At 46.6% G+C, this 12,669-nt stretch overlaps 1 protein-coding gene across 6 annotated transcripts in view; it reads right to left on the minus strand.

Moving 5' to 3' along the window:
• Positions 1-12,669, minus strand: part of STARD9 (StAR related lipid transfer domain containing 9) — a 133,276-nt gene that overhangs the window by 39,982 nt on the left and 80,625 nt on the right. For 5 of the 6 annotated variants that reach the window (XM_059913498.1, XM_059913500.1, XM_059913499.1 and 2 more), the window contains 10 exons: positions 11,687-11,784; positions 11,063-11,272; positions 10,800-10,897; positions 9,573-9,650; positions 9,090-9,161; positions 5,737-5,916; positions 2,238-2,289; positions 1,767-1,904; positions 976-1,058; positions 753-856 (listed from right to left, as the gene is read on the minus strand). In XM_059913498.1, the coding sequence (XP_059769481.1) occupies positions 753-856; positions 976-1,058; positions 1,767-1,904; positions 2,238-2,289; positions 5,737-5,916; positions 9,090-9,161; positions 9,573-9,650; positions 10,800-10,897; positions 11,063-11,272; positions 11,687-11,784 (1,113 nt within the window). Of the gene's footprint in view, positions 1-752; positions 857-975; positions 1,059-1,766; positions 1,905-2,237; positions 2,290-2,731; positions 2,754-5,736; positions 5,917-9,089; positions 9,162-9,572; positions 9,651-10,799; positions 10,898-11,062; positions 11,273-11,686; positions 11,785-12,669 lie in introns of those variants that run through there. The other variant, XM_059913504.1, reaches the window with a different exon arrangement.

Consider the following 12,669-nt stretch of genomic DNA (forward strand, 5'->3'; position numbering starts at 1 on the left):
CCAAGGTACAAGCCACTGTGGCTTTCAGAACAGGACACCACTATTCCCAGGATCCAACCCACAAGGCATCTCGATCTGGGAGGGGGCTTCTATGCAGAAATGGATAAAGAACGACTATGAAGAAGAAAAGCAGTTCCCATGAATCATGTAGAAAACTCGGACCCACACTCCACAGTCTCAAGGCAGGTGAAATGAGTAGCACAGGGCAGAGCCCCGAGATATCTTCATGTTGTTCCCGGAGTTCCTGCCCCTCATGCACAGTACTGGACCCATGGTCATGAGGAAAAGAGGCTTCTCAATCCCACAGTAACTTTAAAAACTCAGAGGAAGCCACAGTCCTGGAGCTAACTGACACACACATGAGCTCACACACAGGCAGGCCAGAATTTAAAGGGGTTAATAGAATTTAAAGAGGTAGGTCCAAAAGCAGCAAAGATATCCACAAACACATCAGGTGTAAATCTTGTTGACAGAGGAAGGTGGCCACAGGACACATCACATGATATATACCTCTTTCAGTGATGAAAAAGTTGCAATACCCAAGGGGAAATGAATGAAGGCCACGACCACTACCCTGCCAACCACCAGCTGAGTGGCTAGCTCAACGTCCTCAGAACACTCGCCCACATTGGTTCAGACCAGGCCTCATTCCGAGCTTGGCTGCTACACGCATCTCCTCCCCGCTCCATGTTGTAATGAATTAAAAAGCAAAACCAAAACGTCCCACAGCAGAACGAGCAGCTGTCTCTCACCTTTCCTTCCCAAGCAAAGGGCAGAGACCCAACCGGGAGGCAGTGACATCTCCGTCCAAATCCAGCCACTCCAGAGAGCCACTGTTACCAACAGTCTCTCCAACCTGCAGACAAGGAAGGAAGCATCATCACCCCCATGCCAACAGACCCGGACAAAGCTTGACCCCCTCCAGAAGGGAGAAGCGGGGAGGCCAGCAGCCACGTGGAAACACCATGTGCTCACCTGCCTCCTCTGCCGCAGGATGGCAGCCTCTGCGGGGTGGTTGAATCGGAACTTCTGTGCTTTCCCCAGGGTTATGACTGCTCCTGTGGCACAGAGACCGACGCGAATTCAATGCACAGCTCGTGTTCTGAGCACATGTTAACGTGCGGGTCACTGTTCTGGGGCACAAAGTCCTGCCCCCACAAGTTGATAATTTAGCTGAGTCAATAAGATATGTGTTCATTGGATACCGTACAACATATGTATTGAATTAATGAGATGAACAGGAGGAGCTCTGGTATTCCCAAGGAAAGGAAGATGAGCTCCAGGTGGAGTAGTCAGGGAATGCTTCGTTGAAGAGGGGGTATCCAAGCTCAGCCTCAAAGGACAGACAGAATCTGAATAGATTAATAGTAGTAGTAATAGTGACAGTAGTCATGATTAGGGATGTTTTCTAAGTGCCAAGAACACTGCTAAGAACATTACACAGATTAGCTCATTCAATCCTCACAACGATCCTATTATTATTCTTATTTTATAGGAAATTGAGGCTCAGAGACTTTCCCAAGGACACAGAGCTAACAAACACAGGTACTAATTTCAGAGAGTCACTCTCTCCTCTGGAGCCCCAGAATTGGGGCCTCTTTGTTTATGGGAAGAGGACTGTATTAGGGAATCTTCAGATCTCTGGGTGCAGAGGCTAGGTGTTCCGTCATTAAAGTCTGCTTCACTGAGCTCTCTGGGTCTGGCCCATGAGAATGGAGCTCATCGATCACTCATCCCGGCATAAACCGGGCTGTAGGGGGCCCTACCTTGGGTCAGACGGCAGGAGGCGGTGACCTCCCGGCCATTGACTGTGCAGCGGGCCCCGCGGGCAGGCCGCAGAATGACGACCCCACAGGCGCTGGTGATAGTGCAGTGGTCTCTCTCGATCCACTGACCCTGCAGGACTACAGAACGGGGCGGGGGTCACTTGGGTGGAGGCAGAGCCCAGGGAAACACCTCCTCCAGTCTTCTGATGAGATCAGAATCCACATCTGGAAGATCTCACATCATGACAGGAGAGGAAGAGCCACCGCCTGAAACCACCCAGGCCTGGATCACCCCACCGTGTGGGTCTCCTCCTATCATGTCCCAGACCCACAACATGTCCGGGAAAGAGGAGCGGCCCCTCAGACCTCAAAGATTCCTTCCTCTCAGAGCACCGTCACGTTCCTCTGAAGAAACCCATCCAGCATGAATACCTGCCACGAAGCATCGGGCCCATATGCTCTGTCACTCACCAATGTCCTGTTCCTGGTCTGAGTCAATCCTTCCTATTTTTGTTGTCCCCTCCTGAAGGGAAAAACAAAGCCATTTTAATGAGAATAAAAAGGGACGCAGCCCTGCCCCCAAAGGAGAGCCCACCTGTTTGAGTGTCATCACCGTCCTCCCATGCCCACCCCAGCCTTCTCCACACCACCTCTCAGCTTTGCTCCGGGCTGTTCTGACTGCTCTGCCCACTCACGCTGCAGCCCAGGAAGCCCCTGAGAGGGTGGGGTCAGAAAAATGCATGACTAAGCAGCACCAGTTTTTTGCAAAGTCCAACTAGGGCTGGCCGGCTCCTTTCTGTCCCATAGCCTGGAGTTAGGCCGTCAGAGCTTCTCTAGTCTGAGGAAGTGGGCACATGGTTATAGCTTTCTCCCAGGGCTTAAGGTTAATGTAGTCCAAGTTTAATCCAGTCGGCCTCAAAGAGACACGCCTTCTAGGATGATGAATGGAAGCACAGGATTTTTACCTTCTTGGTCCGCAGATGAAGTTTAACAGACACCAGATTCTAAGAAGAGTAAAGCACAAAAAGGAGAAAAGCACATCTAGAATCAAAAAAGACTGGAAGAGAGTACAAGAGAGGAGGGGGAAACTGGAGTTAATATCAATGAATCACTGGGTTAGTAGAAGACAAGGCCTTTGGCCCTTGGACAATAACAATGCAGTTTAAGACCACATAGCTCTGTTTGAGGAAGGCAGCAACACGGCAACAGAGATGCGAGTTTAGATATGTATTTATCTTTTCTTTTTTTTTAATTTATTTATTTATTTTTGGCTGCATTGGGTCTTCGTTGCTATGCACAGGCTTTGTCTAGTTGTGGAGAGCAAGGGGCTACTGTTTGTTGCAGTGTGCGGGCTTCTCATTGCGGTGGCTTCTCTTGTTGTGGAGCACGAGCTCTAGGCGCGCGGGCTCAGTAGTTGTGGCTCGCGGGCTCAGTAGTTGTGGCGCACGGGCTTAGCTGTTGCGTGGCATGTGGGATCTTCCCGGACCAGGGCTCAAACCTGTGTCCCCTGCATTGGCAGGCAGATTCTTAACCACGGCGCCACCAGGGAAGCCCAAGATATGTATTTATCATTTACTGACTAACCGTTCCCTATGTCCCAGGCACTGCGCAGAGTGCTTTACAGATAGCTCTCATTTAATCCCCTAACAACCCAGAATGTAGGTATTACGATCAGGAATCTGAAGCCGACAGGGGATAAGCTGCCCAGGGAGCCCACCCACTAAACAGGATGACCCTGGCTAGAATTCAGGTCTCTCCAGGTCCTGTGCCCACGCGTTTCCAACCTCGCCAAATCACCTGCCCGGTGACCGATGTTTTTGAAGTGACTGGAAAGTTCTGCACTAGGCTTTACTATCAGCAGCCAGAAAGGAGGGCCCTATAGCTCCCCCAAAATCGCTTGAGGAGAAAGACCCCCCTGGAAGGGATGAACAAGGCTCTGGCTCCCCCCGCGCACCCAACCAGCCGGAGCCCAGGCTTTTCCGCTCAGCCAGTGAGGATCACACGATCCAACGGATGCCGGTCTCCAGACACTGCCATCCAGAATCGAGGGAGGGTTCAAGGTCAGCCCTGATGATGAGGCCCATTCCTCCCAAAGGAATAAAGGCCACAGCACATCCCAACTTCTAGATCTGCAGTGCAGAAACTACCCAAAAACGTGCTGGCATCTCATTTAACGTGGGCTGAGCTGGCGCCTGTGCCTGCTGCCCCTCTGCCTCTTTATGCCTCTTTATTGGGAGGGGCAGCGGCACAAAGGCAGTTATGAGACGAAGTCCAGGATATCAGTAACCTGCTCCGCCTTCCCTTCCTGCTGCCCCCTCCCCACCTAAGGTGCTTCCCAAGGTGACTCAGGCAAACAGCTCCCAGGCCACTGCGAGGGACTAGTTCTGGGTCTAGAACCAAGTTAGCAAATAAAAACAGAGAATCTTGAGTGACTACTGTTATACTACTACCCAAACCAGGATCTAAACAAACAAAAAGGGGGGAAATGGTTACAAAACCTGCAGAAATGCCACGATTAGAAGTAGACTGAAATCTTGTTTCCCCAGGTTCACGGTCAGAACATGAGGGAGGGAGTGACCCCCAGTGCACTGACTCGGCAAGGACACCAGCACTGCAGCATCGTCCATCTCCCGCCTCCAACTCAGTCTCCCCATCATCCTTCAACCCTCTGGGGTTACCCTAGGCTCTGCCACTTGATGTCTAACTTCATCCACTCACTCCACCTCCAATCAATATATCAGATCAGTTCTACTCAAATACTGAGCATTTTAATCCATCTGGTCTCTCCTTGACCTCCAACCTCTCCCCATGGTTCTGACAAATGGAATGATCGATAGCCTTTGGTGTTCAGATTTGTTATTAAGGTAACAGCCACTTCTGCCTGAGGCATTTTCACTGAGATGATTTATACTGTGTCAAAAAAAGAAGCTACTTTAACCTTCTGTCTGGGAGGCTCAGTCTCTGACAACTTCCCCAAGGGCTTATCCTCAGAACACAGACTTTCTAAATGTGTGAGACTTGCCGACATCTTCCTATCACATGTACTGCAGCAATAGCAACCGGATTTCTCCAGGGATGACAGCAGCGTCACACATCCCCATAAACTCTGTTCCTTTTAAATGTCAATTTAACGTGCTGGGGACAATTATGAAAATGAAGATTGGATTTTCAGTGAGCATAGGGATCTTGGCCACGTAAAGTATGTTCAGCCATCCATGGGGACTGTCCTTCTATAGTAGGACACTTTTGATGAGGACAGGATATGAGATTACATGGGTCACTAACCCTCAAAACACTTCATTCAGAAGTGAGGCCCTGGCCTCCAGGTGACAAAGAACCAGGGGAGCCACGTCCTTGTGGAAGGCCTTCGCATCACTCCATTTTCTGTGGGTGGTTGCATGTCACGCCCTGGTCACCCCACACCCCCCAGCTCTCTGGACTCCTGCACGCTTTCTTGAAGCTTCCTAAATCTACTCCCCCTCTTTCCTCTCTTCTTTCCCAGGCAAACCTAGTAATGGAGAAGGGGGGTTGAATGAAGTGGGAAAGTACGGGAAGGGAACTGTTTCAGATCTTTTGATCCCTTTAGCCTCTGAAAGCCGTCTGTGAGCAGCCTGTATTTGCGGGGAGCGCTCAGGGGTGCTGCCGGAATTTCGAGGTTAGGATTTCACCTCCATGACTGCACTCGTGTGCTTCAGGAAGCCAGATAAGGAATACAAGCAGCATTGTTCTTACTTTAAAACAAGGAAATTTAGGCACAGAGAACAAAAGTAAGAGCGACAGTAGCGGCAGCTGAAAACCAAATGATTGTTCTGATTACTAGTCTTCTGCTGTATTCATACAGAAACAAAACAGATCACAGTTGGTTGGCAGGCCCAGTTTCCTGAGGGCACACCTGAGGGCAGCTCTGAGAGCTCCCTGACCTCTGGGGCCAACGGCTTAAGGAGAGAAAGGGGTGCGCCCGCCCGCTCACCTTGAGGTGATACAGCACGACACCCGTGCTGAGCACATCGTCCTCCAAGGCCATCAGGTGCGGCAGGCTGGAGTCGATGACCAGCCCGGCCCTCCTCCTGTTGATGTCCACTCTGTAACGCTCCACGAGGGCCTTCCACTCGTTCCACTTACGGGCCCAGTCTTCACTCAGCTGGTCAATCTAAGGAGACAGAGGAGGTGGTCTTGGACACTCAGTACAGGGAGCAGATGAACGGTCCAGCGCCATCCTGGCCCGATTACTCACGGCATCGCTTCCTCACTTTCCTCCCCGTGACTATTCAAGGCCGCACATGGGCCCTTGCACCTCTGTGAGCTCTCTCTGTTTTCTAAGTTTTCCTCAATAAGCAACTGTTAATTTTATAAATAGAAACTCAATAAATGTTATTTTTAAAATTTTCTTCAACGAGCATGTATTGTTTTTATAAAAAAAAAGAAAAAAGCACCATAAATGTTACTTTTAAAAATTATTTGGGGACTTCCCTGGTGGCGCAGTGGTTAAGAATCCGCCTGCCAATACAGGGGACACAGGTTCAATCCCTGGTCCGGGAAGATCCCACGTGCCGTGGAGCAACTAAGCCTGTGCACCACAACTACTGAGCCTGCACTCTAGAGCCCGTGAGCCACAACTACTGAGCCCGCATGCCACAACTACTGAAGCCCGTGTGCCTAGAGCCACACAACGAGAAGCCACCGCAATGAGAAGCCTGCGCACCACAACAAAGAGAAAAGCCCACACACAGCAACGAAGACCCAATGCAGCCAAAAATAATTAATTAATTTAAAAAAAATTAGTTGGGATTTGAGTCACATATCTATTGATATGTTTAAATTCCCCTCTTTCCACCCCTCTCCTATGTGATCCATACTGGGAGTCCTCTTGTGAACTTCTTTCCCAAGGTGTAGCACCTTGAGTTCTAATATACGCTTGTATGCACCTCAAAGACCAACAAAGCACCAAGACGGGTCTCCCCAGGGAGAATGAAGACTATGAAACTGGTCTGAACTACCACACAATAATAAAATAACAACAGTAATAATTAATGTTATTAAACACTGAGGGCGGGGGGCGGTGTAAATTGGGAGATTGGGATTGACATATATAATACACACTACTATATATAAAACAGATAACTAATAAGGACCTACTGTACAGCACAGGGAACTCTATTCAATACTCTGTAATGGCCTATATGGGAAAAGAATCTAAAAAAGAGTGGATATATGTATATGTATAACTGATTAACTTTGTTGTACGGCAAAAACTAACACAACATTGTAAATCAACTATACTCCAATAAAAATTAATTTAAAAAAATACTGAGGGCTTACTATGGATCAGGAACAGAGTTTTAAAAATAAATATACCAAGGCTTAGAGGCCTTAAGCTAAGCCCACTGGGGAAACATGAAGGAACAATGTTGAACATAGGGTCCTTTTTATTTCTTACAGTGGAAATTGTTATCAAGGCAGGAAGCTTCTTTTGGGAGTGGAAGAACTGAGGAAGACCAGGAAAAGTAACTGGATTCAGCTAAGTCCTTCTCTCATAAAGAGAAAACTTAAGAAAAAAGAAATCATGCTAAGTTTAGGTACAAGTATTTTATGACTCTAGAAACATTCTTTTTTTTGGCTGCACTACGCAGCTTGCTGGATCTTAGTTCCCCCTATTGGGGATCAAACCTGCACTCCCAGCAGTGGAAGCACAGAATTCTAACCACTGGACCACGAGGGAATTCCCGAAACATTCTTTTTAATGTTATAATCATTGAATTGAAGTTTGAAAACTACAGGGTACCCGTGCAGGGCTGGTTTGGATTGGGCCCTGGCAGAGGTGGGTGGCAGGGCACATCCCCCTGGAGGCGCTGCAGAGGACACCTCCCCTCTGGCCAGCCTTCATCACCCACTCCTACCTGCCTAAGGTTGTAAGACTAGCAAGTGGCAGGTTCACGTCCAGGTCTGCCGGCCTGTATAATGTAAAAATGCTCATGTGCCTGGAATGAACCAAAAATCAGAACATATAGCTAAATACAGAATTTTTGAGAAATTTCTGGATATGTGAAATAGTCCTAAAGTTTAGTTTGGGTAACAAAATATTGACATAGCCAGGATACTTTAATAACATAGAAGGATGATGCAGTAGAGTACTGGAAATGGGGACATTTATTTGCAAGACCTAAATCTAACCTGTCACCAAATAATGCCTGCTATTTCTTCCTTTTAAATGTCGCTGGGGGACTTCCCTGGTGGTCCAGTGGTTAACACTCTGTGCTCCCAATGCAGGGGGCACGGATTCGATCCCTGGTCAGAGAACTAAGATCCTGCATGCCGCGTGGCATGGCCAAAAAAAATAAAGTAAAAAAAAACTTAACACAAGTGATTTAAAAAAAAAGTCTCTGGGAATCACCATTTGATTCAATCTCCCAACATGTCCTCACACTCATGGGGTCACAACAACGGTCTCTTTCCTTGTTGGTCTCTCTGCTTCCATCCCTCAATCCATTCTACATGCAACTGCCATATTAATTTCCCCAATATACTCCTTTATCATGTCACTAACTGGGTTCAGGAAGCTATGAGTAACCCTGTTCATGTCAAGTTCAAACCTCCTGAACTGGCCCTCTCCCCGCCTCCCCTCCGCTCCTCTCTACCAGGAGCACATATCCTAGCCAGCTTCGCTGCCCTCACACCCCGTGTGTCCACGTGTCTCACACCAGCCCTTCTCTCACTTCCGTGGCTTTGCTTCTGTTATCCCTCCCTCACCCCAATACCTCTGCCCATCTCCCTATCTAACAGACCCTATCCATCCTCCAAGGTCTAGTTCAAGTTCTCTGCCTTCCAACTCCAGCACTGAGGCTGGCCCTGAAAATTCCAAGCCACATTGATTTCTTCCTTCCTAAGCTCTTTCCGTCTAACTCACGTAAGTTATTACATTTAATCATTCTCTAAATGTGCTTCCAACTAGACTGCAAGCCATCTGAGGGCAGGGACTTCTTTGTATCTCCTGCAGCATCGTGCTGAGCACCTAGTTGGTGTTCAATGACTACATGTCATTGATTTACTTATTTACTAGAAAATAATTTTTTTCCTAGGCTACTGTCACTATCTGAAGGGAGTTATCATGATCCCCTGGGAAAACAAAGCAGAGTCAGAAAGCCAGTCACCAGCCCTATGATAAACACATCCCCCAACTCAAGGCTCAATGGAGACAAAGGTTGTCTCTATACAGAACCTCTCTGTCCTGGTGGGGGTGCAGTCCTGGCCCAGGAATGATGGAGGGAGGTCAGATCTGTTCCCAAGGTGATGTGAAGCACAACTGAGTCTCCCCAACAGACCCACCTTCAATTCATTTTGGAGAGCCAGCTCCTTCACATTTTCATCCTTTCCCTCATTCAATGAATGGAAGTTTCTCTGCACAAAGAGAGAGATGTGCTTCATACTCTTGTGAAGGAAAAGATGCAGATAAAGGAAAGACTTTATCATTAAAATCAGAAACAAATCAGAAGCCTAAGTATTTGGGCTCAGATTCGTACAAAGAAGGAGAATTCAAGGCCATTTTTTCTGGAGGGCCCCATTCCCCGTATCTGCCCACATACAGAACAAGGGCCATTCAGGCAAATGTCCTTTGGACAGCAGAGAGGACACAGTGAGAGGGTGCCCACCCCATCTGAAACTACACAGGTAATCAGAGTAATCGCCATCCTATCTCCGGCCTCTGCTCTACAAGCGTCACCTGACTGAGAACACAATGCAGCAGGGCTCAGATACCCTGCAGAAGAGAAGGGGCTCTGGAGGTCAGAAAAGTCCTGACTGCCCACATACCAGCTCAAAGCTCAGCAGCATGGCTTTCAGTCTTCCAATCTCTTCCCTGAGTTCTCTGATCAACTTCACGTTTGCATCCTGAAACACAGAGAACTCGGTCACCACTGATTGATATCAGGCCCCGAATGGCTGTGAGATGCTACTCGCAATTAGCCTGGAAGAAGCAGATTACTCCTTTGGAGTAACTTCTAGGGCAGTCTTTTCAAAGTGTGGTCCCAGGATCAGCAGCAACTTCACCTAAGAACTTGTGGGAAATGCAAATTCTGTGGACCACCCCTGCTCCCGCAATGCCCCAACACCTATTAATCAGAAACTCTGGAGGGCTGGGCCCACCTGTGGTTTAACAAACCCTCCAGGTGATTCTGATACACACTAAAGTTTGAGAATCACTGCCTAGAGCAGGACGTTAGGTAGGTAATATAATACAAATGCCAGAGCATGTATAGGTAGTAGGTGCTAATCTTCCTGTATTGAGTGTGACTAAACTTAGTACCTGACGAATTACATTGCCCTTTTTTATTTTTTTAAAAATCTTTACTGAATTTGTTACAATATTGCTTCTGTTTTATGTTTTGGTTTTTTGGCAGCAAGGCATGTGAGAGCTTAGCTCCCCGACCAGGGATCGAACCCACACCCCTGCATTGGAAGGCCAAGTCTTAAGCACTGGACCGCCAGGGAAGTCCCTACATTGCCCTTTAAAACAGTCCATAAATGGGCTATATGTGGGCCACTCATTTGTGATCCCTGCCCTGGAACTTTTCACCGAAATTGCAAAGCAGATGAGGAACTTTTGGAATATTCTCATTATTAATTTAGCTTTCAAGACTAAAGGATTCCTCATATACCGCTTTTACCCAAAACAGAGATGTCACTGCAATTTGCGTATGAAAAAAGGCACACAGCAACATAAACTTGGAATAAAGGCAGTAAACACAGACACTTTTAAATGATCTTTCCTCGAGTGGCAACAGTGTACAAGGGATCTTAAGACCAATGGCCTTAGAGAAATATCTAAAATAAATTATTCAAAAAAGGCAACTGAATGCAGCCAGTTGAGATATGAGAGAACGGTATGACACTGAAAGAAAGAATTTCACTCCCTCGGCATTTGGAGAACAAGTCTGGCAGTTGGGGTGAGTACAAAGAGAAGGAAATCAAATGAGAGGAAAAAAGGAGAACTTGGTGTAAACTGCTGTACCAGACCAGGACTTCAAATGAAGGTCTCACCTCATTTACCCGTGGCTTGTTGGTGATGTTTTTGGCGTTGGATGCGTATCTCAACGTGCTCATGGTCTCACTGTAGCTAGTGTGTGCAGGAGATACGGCTGGGGTAGAAGGAGAAAGGTAAAACACACGCCAAGCCTTTCCAACCCAGCCCATGACCACTGGCCTTGCTGCCGTCGCCCAGGCTGTCTGAGACCCTTGATGAAATGGGCGGCAGTGGCAGATCACCAGTCCCAACACAGAACCAGCTCCGGCAGCCTACTCACTGGCAACCATGATGGTTCTGGAGTTGCCTCCAAGGCTGTCCTTCAGCAGCCAGGTCAACACAGAGTCCCGGTAGGGGATGTAAGACTGCCTCTGGGAAGGTCCTGCTCCACTGCTGGTCCCGGAAGGAGAGCTAGGGATCCCACTGTCACTACCATCGCTCGCTGCGCTGTTGAGGCTCTGGCAGCTGTTGAATACCTGAGAGTTCTGGGCTTAAAAGACAAAAAATAATAAAAGTGGAAGAAAAAAAGGAATTACGAAACAAATGCATTAAAACAAAGCAATGGTTGGAGAAGGTAGACTTAGCATCACACTTCCTAATCCCTTTCTGCATATGACAGGATGCTTTAAGTGTGGACCCTGAATTAGACTCTGGACTCAGGAGATGGAATATTTAAGCCGAACAATTTTGTAGTCTCCCTTCTTTTTGGAATGAGAGTGCTAGGATGATGGTCACATTGTGTTCAAAAACAACAAATATCAATTTTTCATGCCCAAAGCCAGAAGGTAAACTTTATCAGAAAGAACCTTTTAAGTATCTACTCCATTTTGACAAAATGAAAACATATGAGTTATTTTCCAAAGTCTCCCTCCCACACTGATAATCCAGGCTACCATCAAAATACCTAAGGTGGAGATGACGATCCCCAGAGTCACAAGAGACTTGTTGATATTGGCTCCTTCAGTAATCCGGTCCTTACAGTAACTGGGATCTGCTCTTTCACTAAAACACAGTGGATGAAAAGAGAAACAAAAGTGAACAAGAAGACTATCCTTATAACGCTGTTGAAAAACACTATCCATTATGTTGCACTTTGTGTAAAAGATCCACAAAATAAATTCCCCTTAGAATTCAGTTCCAGAAAAAAATGTTACCATCATGTGACAAACTGGCATTCTTCTGCTTCTCAGGCAATAAAAATCAAACAATTCATTACATTTGGCTGCCAGAGCATTTTGAGTTAATACTTATTCACAGTAATGATACCAATATAGTTTTTTGGTATATACAATTCCTCTTTTGTTTTAATTTCACATATTAATGGCTTTATGCTGTGTCATTAATGGTTTCAAATTCCTTATTTAAGTAAATGTGAAATATTAAAAATTCACACTTCCAGTTGGCTGATACAATTTCTTCCAGAAAGCACTTAAGCTTTTAAGGGAGTGGTGTACCATATTAATTATTCAGCAGTTTTAAAATAAGAAAATATGCCTTATTTCATGTTACACTTTTTTCTGACCACATTATCCCTGAGAGTTTCTTCTTTCTGGATATGTAAATGAGTACAATTCATGTTTCCTTCTAATACTTAAAAAGGCAGTATCTTCTCCCCAGTGCCACAGTATTTTTTAAAGCTTTTTTTTTTAAGAAATGTGTAGAGATGCATAAAATCAATATTAGATCAAAGGAAAAAAGCACGCTCAGTCCCCTCTACTTAGAGCACTGGTTTTCAATCTTGGCTATACACTGCCGGCACTCCCTCTGACTCCACTAATAATCTGATTTATTTGATCTGAGGTGCAGCCAAGGCATTGGGAGCTCTAAAAGGTCCAGGTGATTTTAATGGGCAGCTAAGATTGAGAACCCCTAACAGAAAATTTTTTA

Source organism: Balaenoptera ricei, chromosome 2, assembly GCF_028023285.1.
Source record: "Balaenoptera ricei isolate mBalRic1 chromosome 2, mBalRic1.hap2, whole genome shotgun sequence".
Classification (NCBI taxonomy): Eukaryota; Metazoa; Chordata; class Mammalia; order Artiodactyla; family Balaenopteridae; genus Balaenoptera; species Balaenoptera ricei.